General features: G+C 41.3%; 1 protein-coding gene across 1 annotated transcript in view; it reads left to right on the top strand.

Moving 5' to 3' along the window:
- LRP2 (LDL receptor related protein 2) overlaps positions 1-21,580 on the top strand; it is a 176,348-nt gene that overhangs the window by 138,458 nt on the left and 16,310 nt on the right. Inside the window, 15 exon segments of the mRNA XM_070357974.1 lie at positions 47-273; positions 1,568-1,745; positions 2,774-2,970; positions 3,643-3,888; positions 4,722-4,850; positions 5,751-5,870; positions 6,442-6,558; positions 7,144-7,260; positions 8,108-8,245; positions 10,628-10,750; positions 12,209-12,337; positions 15,761-15,892; positions 16,794-16,925; positions 18,552-18,695; positions 20,197-20,362. Coding sequence (XP_070214075.1) covers positions 47-273; positions 1,568-1,745; positions 2,774-2,970; positions 3,643-3,888; positions 4,722-4,850; positions 5,751-5,870; positions 6,442-6,558; positions 7,144-7,260; positions 8,108-8,245; positions 10,628-10,750; positions 12,209-12,337; positions 15,761-15,892; positions 16,794-16,925; positions 18,552-18,695; positions 20,197-20,362 — 2,295 coding nt within the window.

Genomic DNA, 21,580 nt, shown 5'->3' with positions numbered 1-21,580 from the left:
AGAGGCATGGTCTTCATTGAGTCACTCTTTCTTCCTTTGATCCTAGGTACTCTGATTTGGAGGGCCGCCATCGGCACACAGTATACGAAACTGGCACACTGTCTCACCCCTTTGCTATTACCATTTTTGAAGACACCATTTATTGGACAGATTGGAATACAAAGACAGTTGAGAAGGGAAACAAATACAATGGGTCAGATAGAGTGGCGCTGTTGAATGTAACACACAGGCCATATGACATCCGTGTCTATCATCCTTATAGGCAGCCAATTGGTGAGTAGTTGATTCAGAAGTTTTTGCACAGTTACTCAGAAGTTTTTGCACAGTTACCTTAGGGTCTTATACACATTGCTCTTGTTTTTTTTTTATTTTTTTAATCATTAATATCATAATTTATACTGGAAATGGTGTTACTTGTTAATGTTTTCTATGAAACAAATGTTGAGAGTTGAGGGGATAGAAATTAAAGGTATAGAGTTTATTCCCCTGTTTCTGGAAAAGGCTGCTGATGATTCTTTTTCATAGTATCTGCTATATTCTTAAAGATTTGGGTTTTTTGTTTTTTTTTTAATAAAAATCAATAGTTATTATATGTTGCCTTGACATTTCAGTCCTACTTAAGAAAGCACCTTTGAAAAATACTTTCCTGTATAACCACAATAAATTATAATACCTAAGAGACGTATTATAATCACATGGATGTATTTATAAGAATCATTTCTTTACTAAGATCAATCTAAGAAATGATTAAAAGAAATGCTTAAAGGAAAGTTATAGTAACCATAAAATATAATTTATTAAATGGCTATTTGCATTTGATATCTAGCCAAGTTCTGGAATATTCTTTGGGGATAGAGTGCATTTTGTGGGCCTGCTAGGTCATGTTGTCTTAATAAACTTGGAAGTTAGGAAACATATCATAAACATATTTTATCATAAACATATGATAAACTTGGAAGTTAGGATATATGAGAACTGGCAAACTATTTTTTTCTGGAAGATAATATTCTTCATATTATTTAGCAGAAGTTCAAATTCATCTTTACCTCTGAGTGGCAGCCCAGAAAATTAGTATAGATGTTGCTCAGTTTATCTGTCAACTTGATTCTGGGCCAAGTTGCCTGTTGCCTTCTGTTGCCTGTATCCTTAGGAGGAGAGAATATAGCATCTGTTGGAAAGTAAAACTTTATTATGTTCTGGGTGCATGGAGGTAAGCTAAACCTCCCACTTGCTCTCCAAGAACGTTCTTTTTTAATGGAATGTGGGATCTAGTTCCTTAAACAAGAATCAAACCTGTGCCCCCTGCACTGGGAGTGTGGAGTCTTAACCACTGGACCACCAGAGAACTTTTCTAGCAGTAAGTAAGCCTCACTTCTGCACATAAATCAGTATCAGCAACAGGGTTGCTAACACAGCTCTACCATATGTCTTCTTTATGAACTTTTTGAAAAAGCGTGTATCTAGGGTAATGATTTTTTACTAAGAGGTGATGAGTTTTATGTGGCAGGTAATCCGTTCGTCCCTGCTTTAAGTGAATGAACATATGTTTTCTCCCTTCTTTCACTAGTGCCTAATCCCTGTGGTACGAACAACGGTGGCTGTTCTCATCTCTGCCTCATCAAAGAAGGAGGTGTTGGATTCACTTGCGAGTGTCCAGATAACTTCTACACCGTCCAGCGTGGTCCCAACACCCAGTGCCTGCCCATGTGCTCCAGCACCCAATTCCTGTGTGCTGACAGCGAAATGTAAGGCTCGCTCCTGCCTCTCTCCACTGCCTCTCCAGCCTTTGGACACACATTGAACTTCAAGGCCCCTGGGGATAAGAGTTTTCTAGTGAACAAGATTTTGGCTAATTAACATGGCTCATTTGGGATGCACCAAGACTCTCTCCAACTGTCCAACTTCAGTCTGAAGTCTCCAACTTCAGATAATTTCTTCCATGAAAGGAGGCATTTTGGGAACCAAATAATTACACCCAGGCATGCAAATTTTCATATCTGTAACAAGGAAGCAAAATTCTAATGAATTGCCCAAAGTCTCAGGGTCAAGAATGTACATAAATGTACACTGAGAAACAGCCCTTAGGAATGATAGAAATTCCCCATCTTTTTCAAACACGTGCTGGCCTATCTCCTCAGTTAACTATGCCAGAGGATCGAGGGTCACACAAATCTATTTTTGATCATTTGTATTTGTTATGAAACACAGTCATAGATTATTTCCCTCACAGTGGGTACAGCCCTTGATGACTAGGGGTTCAGAGTCAGAGAGTGAGATTAAGAGGAGGTGTTATGCAAACCATAGCATCTAAGATTCAGTGGCAGATTATTTTGATGATTGAGTAAAGAATCTTAGATTAAGAATCTAGCATACCCCATCACAACGTAGACTCTCAACAAATGGGAGTGCCTCCAGCTTCCCAGACCATAGCCTGATGTCATCTCTCCCTCTGACTGATAGCTCTAACCATCCATCTGTTACCCAGAATGCACACTTCACTATTGGCTGTGGCAGGAATTTGGTCATCATGCTCAAAGCACTTTTTGAGCATATGGTGGGTCTTAACACACCTGTTCTTTCTAACCTAGTTATGTTTTCTCTGAAGATTATGCCACAGTAACCAAGGTTGAACTGATCCTCTTCTTGGGCCATGATAAAACGCTTGCATATCATTGCTTGAAATTCAGCTTTGCCTTCTTCTCTCCGAATGGTCATTGCCTGCTCCTCTCACTGCCTGTTGCTTTGCTAAGAGAAGGCTGTTTCCTTTGTGCAGGTGTATTCCCATCTGGTGGAAATGTGACGGGCGGAGAGACTGCTTGGATGGTTCCGATGAACCTATCACTTGCCCACAGCGCTTCTGCGCATTAGGAATGTTCCAGTGCAATGATGGCAACTGCACCAACTCACACTCCCTATGTAATTTGCGTCAGGATTGCCCTGATGGGTCGGATGAAGACCCTGTGCTTTGTGGTGAGTGGAATCACTTTCTACGTTCTTTGCCCGCTTCTGTAGTTGATCGTGTACGATCAGGTTCTGTGGGGGTTTTCTGAATATCAAATCAAAATCTGGTCCAAAATCCTGGGGGAGGAAAAAGACAACTCAGAGTCCATCCCACATTATAAGTTGTCTATATTGGTGGTTCTTTGCTGTGTACTGTGTATAGAGTCTTCTTTAAGAGCTAATATTGAGGGTGAAATCAGGGATTCTCACATTTTAAACAGGGACTCTCAGTTGTGATATTTATTTATGTCTCCAGTTTTAAAAAGCACCCTCTCAAAAAAAAAAAAACTCCACTAAAACCCAAAAAATAACCAAAAGTAGCACATCAACAATAGCAACAAACACATAGTTTGAAAACCATTGTCCATTAGGGCAACAGGTACCGGAGAAAGTGAATTTAGTAGGCTGTCAATCCTCATCCTCTAATGTTACATTCAAGAAAAAGATCTTTAAGAATGTAGGGGACAGTAATAGTCAAAGGACTATCTGCCCGTGTAGCGTTACTGGTTAATAATAAGCGCATTAGGCCATAAGTCCTCTAAAAGGAAAGTAGAGTGGAGTTCTACAGGATCCATTAGTGTGAATTAGGGGCTTCTGTTCCTGAACGCTTGCAAACTGATAACCAAATGCCACCGCTTGCAGAGCATCACCAGTGTGAGCCCTACGAATGGCAGTGCGCCAACAAACGTTGCATTCCGGAGTCCTGGCAGTGTGACATGCAGGACGACTGTGACGATAACTCGGACGAAGACAGCTCGCACTGTGCCAGCAGGACCTGCCGGCCTGGCTACTTCAAGTGCGCCAACGGCCACTGCATCCCTCAGATATGGAAGTGTGACGTGGACAACGACTGCGGAGACTACTCAGACGAGCCCTTGCAGGAATGCTGTGAGTTCCGTGTGCCCGTCCGGCCTGAGAGCAGCTCTGTGTGGCTGGAGAGACAGTGCATAGGCCCTGCTGCGGCCCTATCGCATGCACCCTCTTCGCTCTCCCCAAGAATGCAGAGGAGAGCTGCATGCTCAGCCTGCAGCTTGAACCACATGCCTGGGTCTCAAATGGAGGATTCCTGGTCTCTGCCTACGGGATGTCTAACTACAGAATATGATAAAAGAACTTACATTTTTATCTTGCACCTTCTGTTTTGAGCCTCAGAGAAAGCTGGTGAGAGACAGCGAAGGTGAATGAGGGACCTGAACCTCATGTGATTTTTTTTAACTTCAAACCCAGTAAAAAAATGTACCAGGGTACATTTTCCCCCATCCCACCCCATTCCCCCGTCAACAGTCTGACCACAACATAAATGAGTTGTAATGATGTGTTGAGAAAACCTAAGGTCTCTGTCTTTCTACTCTGAGTGAACAAATCACACCTTAAGGAGACACAGGCTTCCCAGGTGACTCAGTGCTGAAGAATCCATCTGCCAATGCAAGAGATGCGGGTTCGATCCCTGGGTTGGGAAGATCCCGTGGAGTAGGAACTGGCAACCCACTCCAGTATTCTTGCCTGGAAAATTCCATGGACAGAGAAGCCTGGTGGGCTACAGTCCATGGGGCTGCGGAGAGTCAGTCACACGACTGAACGACTAAGCACAAATGAGACACCGTTGCCAAAAAGACAGAGTCTGGTTGGTTGATAACATGCTCACTGTGGAAGGTGTCTGTGGTTTCCTGGCAGGACCACGACGACTTCCGTTCTTACTTTGCTCCATCCTGTCTTTTCAGTGGGCCCCTCCTATCGCTGTGATAACTATACGGAATTCAGCTGTAAAACAAACTACCGCTGCATCCCGAAGTGGGCCGTGTGCAACGGCGTTGACGACTGCAGGGACAACAGTGACGAGCAGGACTGTGGTAGGCGGCGCGGCGTGGGGGGAGGGGCGAGAGCTTACCAGCAGCGGGGTTGGATTGCCCACGTCATCCTTCCTTCGTTTGCCTCTAATAACGTGTTGCATTTTACAGCGATTTTATAGGGATCCCGGCATTTTACAGGGGTACTGGGAGGTTCATTTATATCATCTTAAATGAAATCTTTCCCCAAATGTGAAGATATTAGGAATTTGTGTAATTTCTCACAAATGGGAAAGTCTTATTTACATTTGACAAGTTTGTCTTGTCTTACAGACTGATTGAAATGGATGGGAGGGAGGAGGTAGAGAAAAAATTTGATATGTATCTCTAAAAAGGACATTTCATAATCAAAATATTTCTTATTTGGAGGTTTTGGTATTTCGAATGTCTCTCTGACCTTCCACGTCTTTTGTGTTTGGCAATATAGAAAGAATCTATGGACAAAAGGCCAAATGAATTAATGGAATTTTCCAAGATTAGGCATATTCTCTAGCTGAAAAACAGTGCGTGTTGTGTTTAGTTGGAAGAGAGGTAGGAAAGATAATGAGTTATTTTAATAACACTGAATCTAATCACCTAGAGACAATGCAATGGACATGTTTTGTTTGCTGGCAGCATCATTTAATTTTCCTTTTCAGGCCTTTGTTGCAAATTACAAGCCAGGGACCAAATCATTTTTTGAACTGTTTTCTACAAAAGAGAATGGATTTAGTTTCAAATAGTAGGATAGGCTCAGTCTATCCTAAAGAGGAGTATTGACAGTGAATGTGGCTGGCATTCCTCTTTCTGGGAGTTTCGAGACTAGGGTAGCATAAACCTGAGACCGTCTCACGAGAGCCAGTACTACTTTGGCATTCCTTGACCATGGGCTTCTGAAGTATTTGCAATGACTGTGATTTGCAGAGTCGATGACATGCAAACCTTCTGGGGAATTTCGGTGTACAAATCACCGCTGCATCCCTCTTCGCTGGAGATGTGATGGGCAAAATGACTGTGGAGACCGCTCTGATGAGGAAAACTGTGGTGAGTGTTCGGGGTCCTTCTTTCCCATGTGCCATTGGAGTGGGGATGTCTGCTCTTTGTAACTCAACTGTCAATGCCATTCATCCTCAAAGGGTAGGATGATGGCTGTCTGATCTCTTGCTTTCTGACTGGTACATTTCTACTTTTCATCTTCCTAGCAGATTGTAATCACGCTCTAGGAAAAGAATATTTACCCAAGTATATCTTTTGTCTGTTAATTTATTTACACTCAACAACATCTTTTTTTTTTCAAAAAGAACTTGAGGTGACTTACATCATTGCCTTATGATATGTATCAATTTCAGATTAACTAACATGAAATATACTCTAACTTTAGTCTCCTTTTGGAAATGAGAAAGTATGGGCTGTGGAAAGAATCAGGGTGCTGGTTTCACCTGCAATTATAACTGACTAAAAACAGACTTACAATTGAAGTGAAAAGTCTATTTTTGCAGGTTGGATGGTCTGGGACTTGGGGCACAGGAGGGGGTTGGGCACAGAGGGCACTTGGGCCAGCCCACTGTGTATGAGTCCTGGTGCCCTCTAATGGCCATGTGGCTCTCCTTTTCAGCCCCCCGGAAATGCACAGAGAGCGAGTTTCGATGTGATGATCAGAGCTGTATTCCTTCTCGATGGGTCTGTGACCAAACCAATGACTGTGGGGACAACTCAGATGAGCGGGACTGTGGTAACTGTTACAGCAATTTGAGGGGCTTCCCATACAGTCTCGTACTAGGATCAGCACATTGGAGGGGAGTAGGGAATTCGGTATTCTTTCTTGGGAAATCCCATGGATAGAGGAGCCTGGCGAGCTGCAGACCATAGGGTCACAAAGAGTTGGACATGCCTTAGCCATGAAACAACAACAACGGGACTTCCAATGTGTATTTGTAAGGTTTTATAGAGTAAGATGACTTTTGTGTATTTTCGGTAATATAGAAACCTTAGCATTACAGTACCTTCTTCTCTGTACTTTCTAAGCTGTATGATTACCTTAGGGCATTCTAGATCAATAATAGGGGAAAATCACAAGAGAGTTTTAAAAATCTCATTTTAACTAGAGGAGAGATTGGTACTTCCATCTCCGTATCTTCAATGGGGAAGGTGTAACTTTTGAGAGTTTATTCACTCACTAACCACAAGTTGTGGGTTTGTTGTGAGCCAGTCACTGGGTATGGATAGGAATGCGATGGAATACTTACTACCCTCCACAGAGCTAAAACTTGTCTGAGAATACCAAGGCACCTTGGAAATAACATTCTTTCCTTTTCAGAGATGATGACCTGCCGTCCTGGATATTTTCAGTGTGATAGCGGGCACTGTATTTCTGAACATATGAAGTGCAATGGGGTGGCTGACTGTCGCGATGCCTCTGATGAAGCCAATTGTCGTAAGTTTCTAGACAATTGGTATGGTTATGGCTGTTTAGACCCATTAGCCACCACTTCTTAGATTGAAAGGTCATAGATATTTTCTATTCAGCATTCATTGATAATTATCAATTTACATGGGGCTTGAGTCATCATGTCTATATATTTCACAGTAGTCATTCAAGTATATTTCACAAATAATATTTCAAATATTATATATAGATAGAGAATATGTTATGTCTGTGCTAATGAAAGTATTTATATATTATCAACTACTCTACAAATCATTAATCACATAAAAATTTGGCAGGAAAAGAATATTCAAGCAATGAATAAATGGGTATTCAACCATATTGAAGGTCCAGCATTAAGCATTTTCTGAATTGTAATAAAGGCATATAAAACCATTTAAAAGTATAAAGCCTATATGATCATTTGTATTTTAGTCTTTTTGAACCACTGAATAAATATTAACTGTTGATGCTTATCTATGATGGATTTTGTTGATCATGTGGTTGCCGCATCTTAAAACCTTGGTTTCCTAGAGACTTTAAATATATGATAGGAAAAGCCAGTGCTGGCACTGCTGAAAAGTTTCACTTACCTGAAAAAGAAAAAACCCAATGCTGTCCATAGAATGACTCGTGTCATTAAATACTGGGCTTAGTCAATTACCCTTAAGAAACATTCCATCAGAATTTCAGACGGTTTAAGGCTGCAGTACTTGTGGTTGAATCAGAAAAGAGCAGGCTATAATGGAACACTTTCTATTAGGAGAATTCTTCCTATAAAAGGAGAAATAGCCAGCTAGCTTTCCAAAAAGTATCTATTTCTAATCATTTGAATATGTCTCCTCCCCACCGACAGCCACCCGCTTTCCCAATGGTGCATACTGCCCAGCTACTATGTTTGAATGTAAAAATCACGTTTGTATCCATTCATCATGGAAATGTGATGGTGACAATGACTGTGGCGATGGTTCCGATGAAGAACTCCATCTGTGCTGTGAGTGAGAGACTGAGGGGTGGTGTTGTCAATGTTTCTTATGTGGAGCATAAGTGGGAGGGCATTTGTACAATCTTTGTGTGTTGGACACATGATCTGATTAGTGCACTTTCCTTGGCCTTCCTGCTTAGTTCTCTACTTGAGACATGAGAAAGTTGGGCAGACATCCATAGTTTTAAACATTTTTGTGGCCTTTGAAAACAGTGGCCTCAAAAGAAATTGTTGGAAAACCAATATGCATAAATAAAGGCAGGTCTGTTGTGGTCGAAGTCTGAGTTAGGGTGGAGTGTATATCTCTCCTGCTCCACCCCACTTTCAATGCCCCTCAGAGTACTTCTGCCAAGCCTCTGGAGCTTCACAAAGCACCTTTAGGAAATATTAAAACCACTTAATCTTTAAACTCACTTCATTTACATCATAATTCAAGCCCATCTAATTCCTTTCTGTTGTATGATGCATATTTATTTTTTAAACCAGTCAATCTCAATGTGGGTACCCATCCGAATCCCTTGGGGAAAGGTGCTTTAGAAGCACATGCTCTGGTCCCACCTCAGGCTTAGACCTATCAAAGGTCCAAGGACATTTTGGGTCTGGGCAAAAATATATTGAAAAAGCTCCTTAGGTTTTAATTTGGTCTCTTGGTTGAGAACTACTGCATTTTAGCAAAGTGAATGAACATAAGTTTGTTTTGATCATTTTGCTCCATGCCTTGAGTCATTGGAGATCTCAGGTGTTATCTCTGTTACTAAGAGAGTCAGTATCACCTGGCGACCTGTTAGAAAAACAGATTAATTGCTGGCAGTGGAGGCCAGCAATCTCTGCATTAGTAAGCTGCCCACCCGCCTCCCCAACCCCTCCCTCACCCACCATGTGATTCAGATGCAAGCCAAGGTTAAGAAGGTCATGTAAGTAGAAGCCCTCCATTCCTCTTGAAACTCTTAATTCTTAGTTTCATTTAGCTGTAATTCACTTCTGAGGTTCTCATCATCACCTCTTCCATTCAATTTCCTAGATTCCTCACTATTCATTTTAGCCCTCACTATTCATTTTTATGATTTGACTCTAGAAAATAATATATCAGAATATTCCTTCCATCAAGAGAATTTAATTATATTATATACTTAAAATATAAATTGCATTATATTTTCCCAGTGGCATCCCAATATTTCCCTTGCCACATCTTTTCTTCTAAGGAATTAACAATAGTTTGTTTTGTTTTTCACTTGAAGAATCTTGAAAAAGAGCCTAAACATGTGTAACTGTCAAATAAATCCTGGAAAAGTTGTTTCCCACTATAAGATAAAGTGCCCATAGTTAGTAAGATTAAACTTTGGGGAGACAGAGACACAGCCACATGAAAATGATCCACACTGTTTTATAATGTTACATTTTCCTTTCACCACAAATAATCCTTGTGAAGTTCTATTAACAATACTTCCAAGAGCCAACTTTTGCAGCTGTTCTTTTTTTCCCCTCAACCTCATTAAAAATCTCTCCTCTTGCTTCCTGTGTGTGGTACCAAGGCAGAAGGAAAATCAAACAGCTCATGTCGTCCATGGGAAAGAGGAAGACACCTGTGTGTTGAGTTCTGAATTCCTGGTACATGTAGAGGACTGTGTCCCTGTTCTAACCAAGGGCCCTGGGTTTTACCTGTAGGTTCCTCACAGGGGCATGAGCATCAGCCAGAGATCTAACTCTGGGTAACAGAATGAGTACGTGTTTGCTTTGAGATGTCAACTTTGAAAGTAATAGGTGAGGAAATTGAGGAAGGAAATTCCATCATGGTGTAGAACTTTAATGAAAAGACTTCATTTTCTGGATTGTAGTCGGAGGGACAAACAGTGAGCTCCTGGCTGTTAGGATGAGAGTTAGTGTATAGCCCTGCTGGTCTCTCCAACCTGCCGGCCACCGTTGTCCTCCTCACTCTAGCTCCAGCCACAGAGATCTTTTATTCAGGTCCAGAAGCCTGCCATCTTCCTCCTGACCCAGACTCTTCCCACGTGAAGCCTCTTCTGACCCCTCCTCCCCTAGATCTATATCAGATCTTCCCAGTAGCTGGTTTCATAGCATGTTTCCTTTGGGGCTCTTACCACAGTTTTAGTTGAATGGTTAATTTGTGAAGTTGGCTTCTTTGCTAGAATAAAAGTTCCATGAGGATAAGGACTGCGTCTTTCTTTTCCCCAGTTGAACCTGGTGCACAGAGCAGCACCAGGGTGTCAACAAGACACTCAAGATATGTTTGTCAATTGGTTAATCAAATAAGCCAATAAGGGGCGAATCAAGCAAGCCCAAGCCTGGTGTTGGCAACAGGAGTGTTTTTATATCCTGACCCTTATGTTCTATTCTTAATGTAAACTTTTGCTTTTTCATCTTGTGTTCTAGTAAATGTTGCCTGTGACTCACCATACCGTTTCCGGTGTGACAACAATCGCTGCATTTATCGTCATGAGGTGTGCAACCAGGAGGATGACTGTGGAGATGGAAGTGATGAGAAAAAGGAGCTCTGTAAGCAAAAGTCAAAAGGGAGAAGGGAAAAGAAAGGCCCCCAGTTGTCTGCAGTCTGCAAAATGTACCTCAGGGATTTCAGTTTGTTCTATAGAGGCTTGAGCTGTGCGTATGACTGCAGATCTCCATGGACATTGTTTGCAAGACTCCCTAAACACACAGTACTCAGATGCAGCCCTTCCCCCATTCTTCCTATTTCATTTGAACCAGATGTTGGAAAGTTCCTTAAGGAAGTGAGAACAAATACTAAATAGTGGTTTGAGTCCCACTTGAAAAACTAAGGGTTTCAAAGGGTTTCATCTTTTCAAAGATGAGGTTTGGTCACTCTTCAGCCTAGAGCTTCTAATTGTTAATCTAGGGATGGGAACTTCTCAATGTCCCGCTGAAAAGCTCATGTTGAGTAAGGCTGCACTAGTGTTCACAGGGCTTATCTAATATCCTTCTTTAAAATGAAAATGCATTTCCCAGACGAGAAAAATGATAGATTATTTTAAGAGATAAATGGCTGCATTTAATATTTTAGGTATTGAGAAATCTGTGCTTTTCCATTTTGAGACCGTTTTCCATATATCCATTGAAGGAAAGAGCTGATTAATTTTCTGGGCAATTTAGTTTACCTAGAAAAAGTCAGTCAGGAAGGTTATTTATCCTGAGTCCAATTACTTTTTTTTCTAAAAGGATATTAGCTGGGGAAATTTGGATAAATGCTTTTCTATTCTCTATTCCTTACATTGATATGGCCTTAGAATGCTTACTGCCAGTTGCCATCCTATGTCAGGCAGACTTTGATACCATCTCCATGTTCAAGTTTGAACCCTTCTTCTCCTTCCCCTTTTTGGGGCAGAGATGAGCCAATGGTTATAACATTGTTAATATGTTTGTTTGAAGCATAATACAAAAGGATGAAAACCTGGAAATAAAACCTTTTTTAAAAATTGGGGCAGGTTTACATCTTTTTGTCTTCTGTTTCCACTTCCTCTATTAATCATGCCAGACACTTGTAGGATGTAATCAAATCCCAGTGTGGAAAAAAGGGATAGGAAGCTAAAATTCTTCCCATGGAGGAGGATGTTAGAGGAATCACAGCCAGGCATCACAGCAGACGAACTGCAACATTTCAGTGGCTTACACCAGCAGAGGCCTAAAGTTTGATGAAGGTCAGGCAGCCCCCTTCATCCTGTATTAAGCCATCCGGAACACGTAGTCTTCAAGGTTGCTGAAGCTGGAGAAGAGAGAAATGGAGGAGACAGTTTCCTTACTTCTTAGGCCTGGAAGTGACAGGTGTCCATTATGCTCATAGTCCATTGGTTGGATCTGGCCCCAAGCTACCTGCAAGGGAGACCAGGAATTGTAGGGAAGCACCAGCTTATTTGTGAGAAACACTGTTTCTGACACAGAAGGAAGCATCTTGTTTCACAAAAGAGAATGTTTTGACTTGAACTTATTCTTAAATTATAGGTGTAGAACCGACTCCTAGACCTTGTACACCAGATGAATTTAAGTGTAGCAATGGGCGTTGCATTCCACAGCACCGGGTGTGTGATCATGTTAATGACTGTGGTGACAATTTTGATGAGACGGGATGCAGTAAGTAAATAATTATTTTTGTACTTCATGGTAGTAACTCAGGTTACCTTACTGAAAAACTTGCAATAACATAAAGTAAATGGTAACCACATTTGTCTTTAGTTTACATGTTGTGTTTCTTTATTGAACAGTTTTTCTATACCAGACATTGTGCTGAATACTACATGAATACTAAATAGGACTATTTCATTTTATCCATGTAACAATCCTGTGAGTTAGGTATTGTTTGTCTCTCTGTCACTCTCTTTTAAACAAATGAGGAAACCACCCTACAGGTTAAATAAATTGGCTGTGTCTTCCTGTCATTAAGAAATTGAGTCAGGATTTGAACTCTGGTCTCCTTTAACTGAAAGGCACAGCCTCTTCCCAGTTCACTAGGTGGCTGTCAGCACCTTAAAGCTATTTATTTTGTTTCTAAATTTGCACATTTTTTTTTGTCTTAAGCCAAATGCAGTATCTTTGGTACAGAGGGGAAGAGTAGTTGGTAAGAATGGAAATGTCAGGACATGCTTATGGTCCAGTGGTTAAGACTCTGTGCTCCTGATGCTCCCAATGGGGCCTGGTTCAATCCCTGGTTGGGGAACTAGATCCCGCATGCAGCAACTAAAGACCCCATATGCTGCAACTAAGACCTAGCACTGCCAATAAATTAAAAAAATATATATTTTTAAAAGAATAGAAATGTCACAGGGGACCTTGGAAGGAACACAGATTTTTAAGAGAGGATTTTTGTGTAGGAAAGGTATGATGTACACAAACAAGGGATGATTCTAGCTTAATGGAAAGTGAATGTTGCAATGGCAGGCTAATAATTTGCCCTTTGGTAGTCCTGTATAGCGTTTGTGAAATGCTTTCACATACATTCTTTTTTTGTATATATAATGTTTATCTGTTTATATATTTTGGCTGCACCAGGTCTTCCTTTCTGTGCGGGGGCTTTCCTCTAGCTGTAGGGAGAGGGGCCCTCTTCCTTGCAGCGTGTGGGCTCCTTGTTGCAGTGGCTTCTCTTGTGGAGCACGAGCTGTAGGGTGTGGGCTTCACTAGTTGAAGCTTCCAGGCTAGCACACAGGCTCAGTGGTCGGCTGTGGCGCATGGGCTTAGTTTCTCCACCGTATGTGGGATCCTCCCCGACCAGGGATTGAACCTGTGTTTCCTGCATTAGCAGGAATGGGTTCTGCACCACTGAGCCACCAGGGAAGCCCCCCATACATTCTTTAGTTTGTTACTCAAATTAGCTCCAGGGGATTACTGCCATTATGTCTAAAAGAAAGCTCAGGAGCTTAAATAACTTGCTTGAGGTCACACAGAGGGGCAGGGGCCGAATTGGAACCGTCCTGGGACTCCAGACTGGAAGAACTGGCTCCCACTTCCTCTGCCACTAACTGTGCCACTTAGAGTACCTACTAACATCACCAGGCCTCAATTTCTTTTTAGGAAAAAGGAGGGAGTTCTTCAAACCCTGCAAGTCTGGACTTGGTAACATTAGTTAGCTCCACATGCTTCCAACTTCCTGGGCTTTAATAGCCTTTTTCTGAGGCCCCTCAAGGATTTCCTGGCAAATTTTTCTCCTGTGTGGGTTACAAAGGAAGATGAAGAACCAACCATATTGAGTTGATTTGCCATTTGTTTCACACACTTTATCAATAGGATTGGACTTTTTGACATAATAATGTGATTTAAATTAAATATTTAAAAGGCATAAACATGAGGGAATTTGCAGAACCAAGAAGTTGATTTGGGTTTGATGCCTGGAGACTAACTGATAATGTGAATGGTTCCAGGACTTTGGGGATTTCCAAGTTAGGCTTGGATCAAGCTTTGGTTTCTTTTGCAGTTGCCTGTGCAAGTTAAAAGGCTTAAAATCAGCCATAGTCCCTGTTCTTTTTAAGGTAACTTCCTTGCTGAGAAATTGTTTATTTATATTTTTGGTTGTGCTGGATCCTCATTGTTGCGGCGATTAGGGGCTACTCTTGTGGAGCGTGGGCTCTAGGCTCGCAGGCTTCAGTAGTTGTCGCTCGAAGGCTCTAGAGCACGGGCTCAGTGGTTGTGGAGTCTAGGCTTGGTTGCCCCATGGCATGTGGGATCTTCCTGGACCAGAAATCGAACTGGTGTCTCCTACACTGCAAGGCAGGTTCTTCACCATAGTACTTCTAATTCAAATGACATTGCGTTAAAAGCAGGGTTTGTTTAAGGGAACTGGGTAGCCCAGGCAACGGCAACCCACTCCAGTACTCTTGTCTGGAAAATCCCATGGACAGAGGAGCCTGGTAGGCTGTCCAACAGTCCATGGGGTCGCTGAGGGTCGGACATGACTGAGTGACTTGACTTTCACTTTTCACTTTCATGCATTGGAGAAGGAAATGGCAACCCACTCCAGTATTCTTGCCTGGAGAATCCCAGGGACAGAGGAGCCTAGTGGGCTGCCGTCTATGGGGTCGCACAGAGTTGGACACGACTGAAGCGACTTAGCAAGCAAGCAAGCAAGCAAGCAAGGTAGCCCAGGCATTAATCTGGTATGGAAACAACATTTCTTTTCAGATATTAAGTGGATCTGTGATGGAATTCAGTCTTACTGCATTGGGCTACTTTGACTAAGATATAGAATTCTCATTTTAAATACCAGTTCTTGGTGCTGCTCATCCGCTTGCTTTCCTTTTCATTTCCCTTTCTCCTCCTTTTCTTTTAAACAAAATCAATGCCTTCTATTTATATGTGTGTGTATACATATGCTATATATACATGTATGCACACATGAGATATATATATTATATATACATCAATATTTATATATATATATATATATATATAAAATTTGAGCTTCCCAGGTGGCACTAGTGGTAAACAATCTGCCTGCCAATGCAGAAGATGTAAGGGATGTGAGTTTGATCCCTGGGTCAGGAAGAGCCCCTGAGGAGGGCATGGCCACCTACTTCAGTATTCTTACCTGGAGAATCCCATGGACAGAGGAGCCTGATGGGCTACGGTCCATAGGGTCACAAAGAATCAGACAGTACTGAAGTGACTTAGCATGCATGCACCCAAATATTATTTATATATTGATATCATTGTATAATAGTAAGATAGTGGAGCAGGTGGTGATGGTTGTAAAGAGTCCCTGGCTTTTTGATTCTGTCCAGAAATGGATGCTCAGAGGATGATCTTGGCAGTGCTGAGTATAATCAGAAAATTGCCTCAAGGATCTAACATTACATATATTTGTACAAATGGAATTCAGGGCATTGGCAGATATACCTGTAGAGAGGTCTCTGATACTCAGCAAAACTTATGGAAAGGGGGCATCTCAAGACTTTCTGTTCTCTGATGGCCATCTGTAGGTGTTCTTCTGATAGGCCACTTGAGTGTTCACTTGTGCTTCATCTGCTTTGTACCTTTCATTTGTAATGGTGGGATTTTGCATTTCAGATACAGGAAAAGACAGATCATGTGCTGAAAATCTGTGTGAACACAACTGTACCCAGTTACGTGAAGGAGGATTCATCTGCTCCTGTAGACCTGGATTCAAACCCAATAGTATTGACAGAAACCTCTGTGAAGGTAGACTGTATTTCCTCCAGTTCCTATAAGGAGAACCTTGTACTTTTTAGGTTCTCCACTCATTCCCTTTTATTAAACATGGCTTAATTCCCTTCGTGGGGCTAAGCTCATGCCGGTTGCTTTTTTTGCATGCTGTCTTACCGGTGTCTGGCATAGCACTGGGTGATAGTCTATCTTCAGTAATGTCTGTGAAATTGATATGATGAATGAAGGCTTGGCTGATGATGGCTCCCTATTGTATCAGTGTGTGAGATCAAAATTTCTCTTTAATAAACACAAGTCTGCCTTTCTTCAGACAATACATATTTATTACACCCTTATGTCAGACTTATATAAATGAGTTCTAAGATGGGGCGCTTACCAAGATGGTAAATATCAAGTAGGATTTTAGGTGTATTTGATCATTTGAATTTACTATTCCTATTTCATGATGTACCATACTCAGATGATTAGAATAGTTCTTTTGAGGGCTGATGCCTAAGAACTCAGTTGAAAAAGCCAAATCAGTGCCGCCCCTTCCTGGAACCAGTTAGCAGGAGGGAAGTGGTACCAAATACCAGTGGTACAACAGCTGCTTCCCCAAAGGGAAAATCTTGTTCTGCTGTTGTACAGAGTCAGACTGCTTCTGTTTAAATCTGGTCTTTGGGACTTTGGGTTCAATAACAGTCCATATCTGAGAGAGTCGTTTTGGAAGATCAAATGAGGGAAAAACTTGAAATGCATGTGAAATAGTATCTGAAGTTTGGTTAGTGTTCTGCAAATGTTGGCATCATGACTTGTGCTCATCTGCACTTTTCTCATCATTATTGCTTGTGAATATGGATTTAAACAGAAGCAGGATCTCTAAGGAAGAGATGGGCTCTAAGCAGATATTGCTCACTTGGTTTTATTTTGCCTGCAGACATCAATGAATGTATGCAGTTCGGGAGTTGTCCTCAGATCTGCCATAACACCAAAGGAAGTTATGAGTGTTCCTGCGCTGAAGGGTTCACATCTCTGAGTGACAGATATGGAGAACGGTGTGCGGCTGACGGTATGATGCTTTGACGGGGGATTAACTGACTTTCAAAGACTCAAAGCCGAGGGCTACAATATACCAGGAAATAAACTTTTGAGTCCTATTTTTTAAATTCACCAGCTGCTTCTCTTCCAATACCCAACCCACTCTCTTCTCCTCTCCCCTGACAAATCAAAACAATAAACACAACCCCCAACAAATACATAGACACTGAAACAAGAGTCAAGTGTTATTATTCTGGATTTAGCCTCTGGTCCACCTGGATGAAAACTTCAAAAAGTGGACAAGATATCCCTCTCCAGAGGATTCAGATAACAAATGCATCTGTGTAGAATGGTAGTCAGCAAAGCCTTCCACTCCACTGAGGTCAAGGTTTGAGGTCCAGCAATCCAAAATAGGTCACAAAACACATCCCATTCAATGGGTCATAGTCAGTTGGGGCAGACCAGGACCACTCTGTTGACAAAACTTTTTTTTTATTGTTCATGGACTATTGATCACAGACAGAAAGAGTCTGGCTTATTTACGACTTCAATCATTAGCTCTGCACTTTTGGTTAATGCCAGTATCTGTGAAGCAGGCCTGAGTAAAAGCAGAAATAGAGACTACATAAAAATGGCAAAAGAAAAAGTCAGAAGTTACCACAGTCCAGATTTCCAGAGTTCTGATATAAATCAGCATATCTCAGTTAAGGAGTCTTTATAATCTTATGGATTTGAATTGAGTTTGTAATTGAGTTTAAGGACTTGATAAGAAGGCGACATTTTTATTTTGCATATTAAGGGTAAAATGGCTGTTCAATTTCTTTGTACAAATTGAGTTTTTGTACAAAGCATACATTTGACTAGCATACTTAAATATTTTACCCTCTAAGCATTTTTGACTCTGAATGCAAACTAGGGTGAAGGCATTTGAACAGTTGGTGTGGTAATTAAGCAGCAAATTAGAAAATCTTCAACTCTTTTAACCAAAGAGATGACTGAAATGAGAAATTTATGTAGAACATTATATCAAGATAAAGGAAATACATAAAATGAACTTTTAAAAGTTACTTAAATTGGGTTTGATTGACATTATGCAAGTAAATTTAAAAAAATTCTAGACAGTATATCTTGGAATAGTCACCATTTACATAGCTGCTTTAACTAAAAAAAAAAAATAAGAACAAGCTGGTTTTTTGTCATTAGCTAGAAGCTAAACTAGGTCATGGAGCTGATTACCTGCTAAAAGAATCATTAAAATCTGTCAGTAAAGAATGAGAAATGGAGACTTCTGGGTAAACTTTTAGTAAGACTCTATATATTGAATTTCTTCTGTGAGAATGAATGTCTACAATCTTATTTGTTTTATTGTCATTGAAAAAAAATCAGTGAAAATGAGGTAACTATCCAGGGATTTCAGTCTTTACTTTGCTTTAAACTGTTACCTAAAGATAAAGAACTGATTATATCCCTAACAGAAATGGAGACAAGAATGTCACAGATTTTGCAACCCAGTTTATGGTCAGCTCCACTGATTAGCAGAGTTTAGTTCCTAGAAAAATGTGTGTGTGTGTTTAAGGACAGGGAAGATATCTGCTGTTTTATATCCAAAATTCAGGTAGAATTCAAATAGATTAATCAGCCCTTCTTTTGTCTCCAGGTAGTCCTCCTTTGCTGCTACTGCCTGAAAATGTGAGAATTCGAAAATACAACCTCTCATCTCTTCAGTTCTCAGAGTACCTTGAAGACCAGGAGCGCATTAAGGCTATGGATTATGATTGGGATCCGGAGGGCACAGGCCTCAGTGAGTATGAACCCTGGCATCTGTCACCGATATCAGTTGAATCCACTGAGTGATAAGGTGTTGAACTTTGGGAAATGGATTTTTAATGAGCGAGTGTTGCTGCCTGAGTGGAAGAGGACGCTCCTCCCACCCGGCATGCTCCAGACTGCTCAGCGTGGCCGTGCACCCAGCCTGTTTCCCAACTTCTCACTGAACCTTCTCCCATCTCTGGGGACTGTTCTTTCAGGACTGCCTCACATCCCTTTGTTCACTGTCTCCTTGTCTTTGCTCTTGCCAAGACTGTTCTTCCCCACTGCTGTATGGTTGGAGCATTTCTATTCAAATCCCAGTTCAAAGTCACCTCCCCTCTGGTGTCTTTGATAATCTCGGTTCTGTGAACCTGTAGCATTTTATCCACATTGGATTGAGTTTACAGCTAGTTGTCCACACATCTTTCTCCCTACACCTTAACCATGTGCTCTTTGGAGACAGAGATTGAATCAAATTCATCTCCACATGCCTGGCATCTGACCCAGCATCTAATTTAGTGTATGTGGTGTGTAGTTGATGAAGGAAAATAAGTGATGCTTACTGCTAAGTCTCTTATGGTTCTGTATGGCATGCTGGGAGATGGTTGTTGGGCAGGAAAACTTATATAGTATGCCTGTCTCCCTTGTCTACTGGCTTTATGACCTTAAATAATTGTAACAACTCTCTGGATCTCTATTTCTTATCTGTAAAATAAGAGCAGTAATCTTGCTCAGCCTGGCTCCCTCTGAGAGTTGTTTTGAAAGTCAAATGAGATGATAGATATGAACATGCTTTGCAAACTATGTAGGGTTTATTTCACATTTCATCATACAATGCAGTAAACTTTTCAAGAACGGTTCCTACCTAGGAAAGTGTGTGCCCTGAAAGGCACAGTCTTCCTATGCTTTTAAAAAGAAAATTGTATTTTTTTTGGCCACAGTATGTGGCATGTGGGATCTTAGTTCCCTGACCAGGGATCGAACCCCTGTTCCCTGAAGTGGAAGGCGAAGTCTTAACTGCTGGACCATAGGAAAGTCCCTTCCTATGCTGTTTAAAGTGCCTGCTATCCAATATCTTTTAGTTTATACATAAAATAAGACTTTTCTTCTACACAGCTTCATTATTGCCAGTATGGACTTAAACTCGTAACAATTTGCCCCTAGTTAATCTATATATTCTTTTTTTGAAACTAGAACATGATCTTAATGAGGGTAAACAGGCTCTTGGCTGAAATATATTTTAATGAATTACCGTTCAATGCTGCTGACTAATTATCAGTAGGTTATCAGTTAAAGCTTTTATAGCTAGAATGTCAAGTATGATAGATTTTTGAGGTTTGATCATAGTGGTTTCATTGCGCTATTAGTATTACAGGAACACTGAGGAAGCAGAGACATCAATGAATGAACAGTACTTCACCTGATTAGACTCCAGTTCTTCCCTTACCTGATGCTGGTTACACGCACCTGATCGCTGTGTCTCACCTCCGCAGGTGTTGTATATTACACTGTGCTAGGGGAGGGCTCTAATTCCGGTGCTATCAAACGTGCCTACATTCCCAACTTTGAATCTGGAAGCAATAATCCTGTGATGGAAATTAACCTGGACCTGAAATACATAGTGCAGCCTGATGGATTGGCAGTGGACTGGGTTGGAAGGTAAGTTTAGCTTCATTTCCTTCTGCCTTTTCTACTCTTCTGGCCAGAGCTCCCCTCTGCTCAGCTTGGCACATGAATTGAATTGACCCAGATTATGGGTGCACTCAGCCTCAGGGCAGCTGAGTGATACCTGGACTTACTCGCATCCCAGCATCTACCTCTGCTTACCCAGTGGGGTGATGGGGTAAACTTTATCACTTCCTGTATTCTGTGTGCCTCAAAAATGTGGGGAAAGCCCCAAGGTCAAGATTTTATATTCTATCTAGGAGAGCATTTTTGTCAACAGAATTCTGGATTCCAAAATGAACTTTCAGTATGGCAGCACTGCTCATTTGGTGAAGAAATGGGACAGCCTTGCATTCTACCAGCAAAGCAGTTGAGACGAAACACTTTTCCTGATGCTGATTATTTTGAGGAGGAACAGTCCAAGCGTTGTGTTCCTAGCAGGCTGTGTTGTCTGAACAGATCGGAAGTTTGACTTTCCTGTTTAAGCTTTGGGTTTGAGCTAATAGGGGTGTTCTTCTAGAACTTCAGGAACCAGAGCCAATTTAAATGATGTCTAAATAAGAACCTTAAGTAGGTTTATCATCAGATAGATTCACGAGAGGCAAACTGATGTGGAAGAAACCTTCTTCAAGGAAGAGCCTTGGGTTGGAATAACATTTACGGGAAAGTAACTACATTACAATCAGAACTCAATCATTATGTCCTTCTAATGAAGTAGTAGTGTAAAATGTTTGTTGCCCTCTGAGACAACAGAGAGTCATCTGTAGTATTAATTTTCACCTCTTCACATACTTGTCTAGTACTCCTGGAAGACTTGCGCATCTTTGCAGAAGTTAGGCAAGTCCCACTGTACTTGCAGGATAACAGGAGACTCATTTCAGCAACTCCTGTCAGGAAACAAGACCTCAGAGACTCATGAACTGGCACCTCTAGACTTTAGCACCTCCTTCTGAAAACCAGCCTGGCAATGGCAGATCTTTCTTCTTGTTTTCCCTCTTTTCAGCCTTAATGAATGAGTGAATTTAAGAAAGTACTGCAGCTCTTTCTGCTTGAGACTGAGACCTGAAGCCCGAAGAATAAGGGCAGGGTGGCTTTGCTGAGTTTGCTATTTTGAGTGTCTGTTTCCACTCATCCTTGAAGCTGATGCCAGATTCCTAATGATGATGATGGACTCTTGGCTGAGGAGGAAGCTGACTCACAGGCAGTCAGAAC

This window comes from Bos mutus, chromosome 2, assembly GCF_027580195.1.
Source record: "Bos mutus isolate GX-2022 chromosome 2, NWIPB_WYAK_1.1, whole genome shotgun sequence".
Lineage (NCBI taxonomy): Eukaryota > Metazoa > Chordata > Mammalia > Artiodactyla > Bovidae > Bos > Bos mutus.
This window is presented reverse-complemented; position numbering and strand designations above follow the sequence as displayed.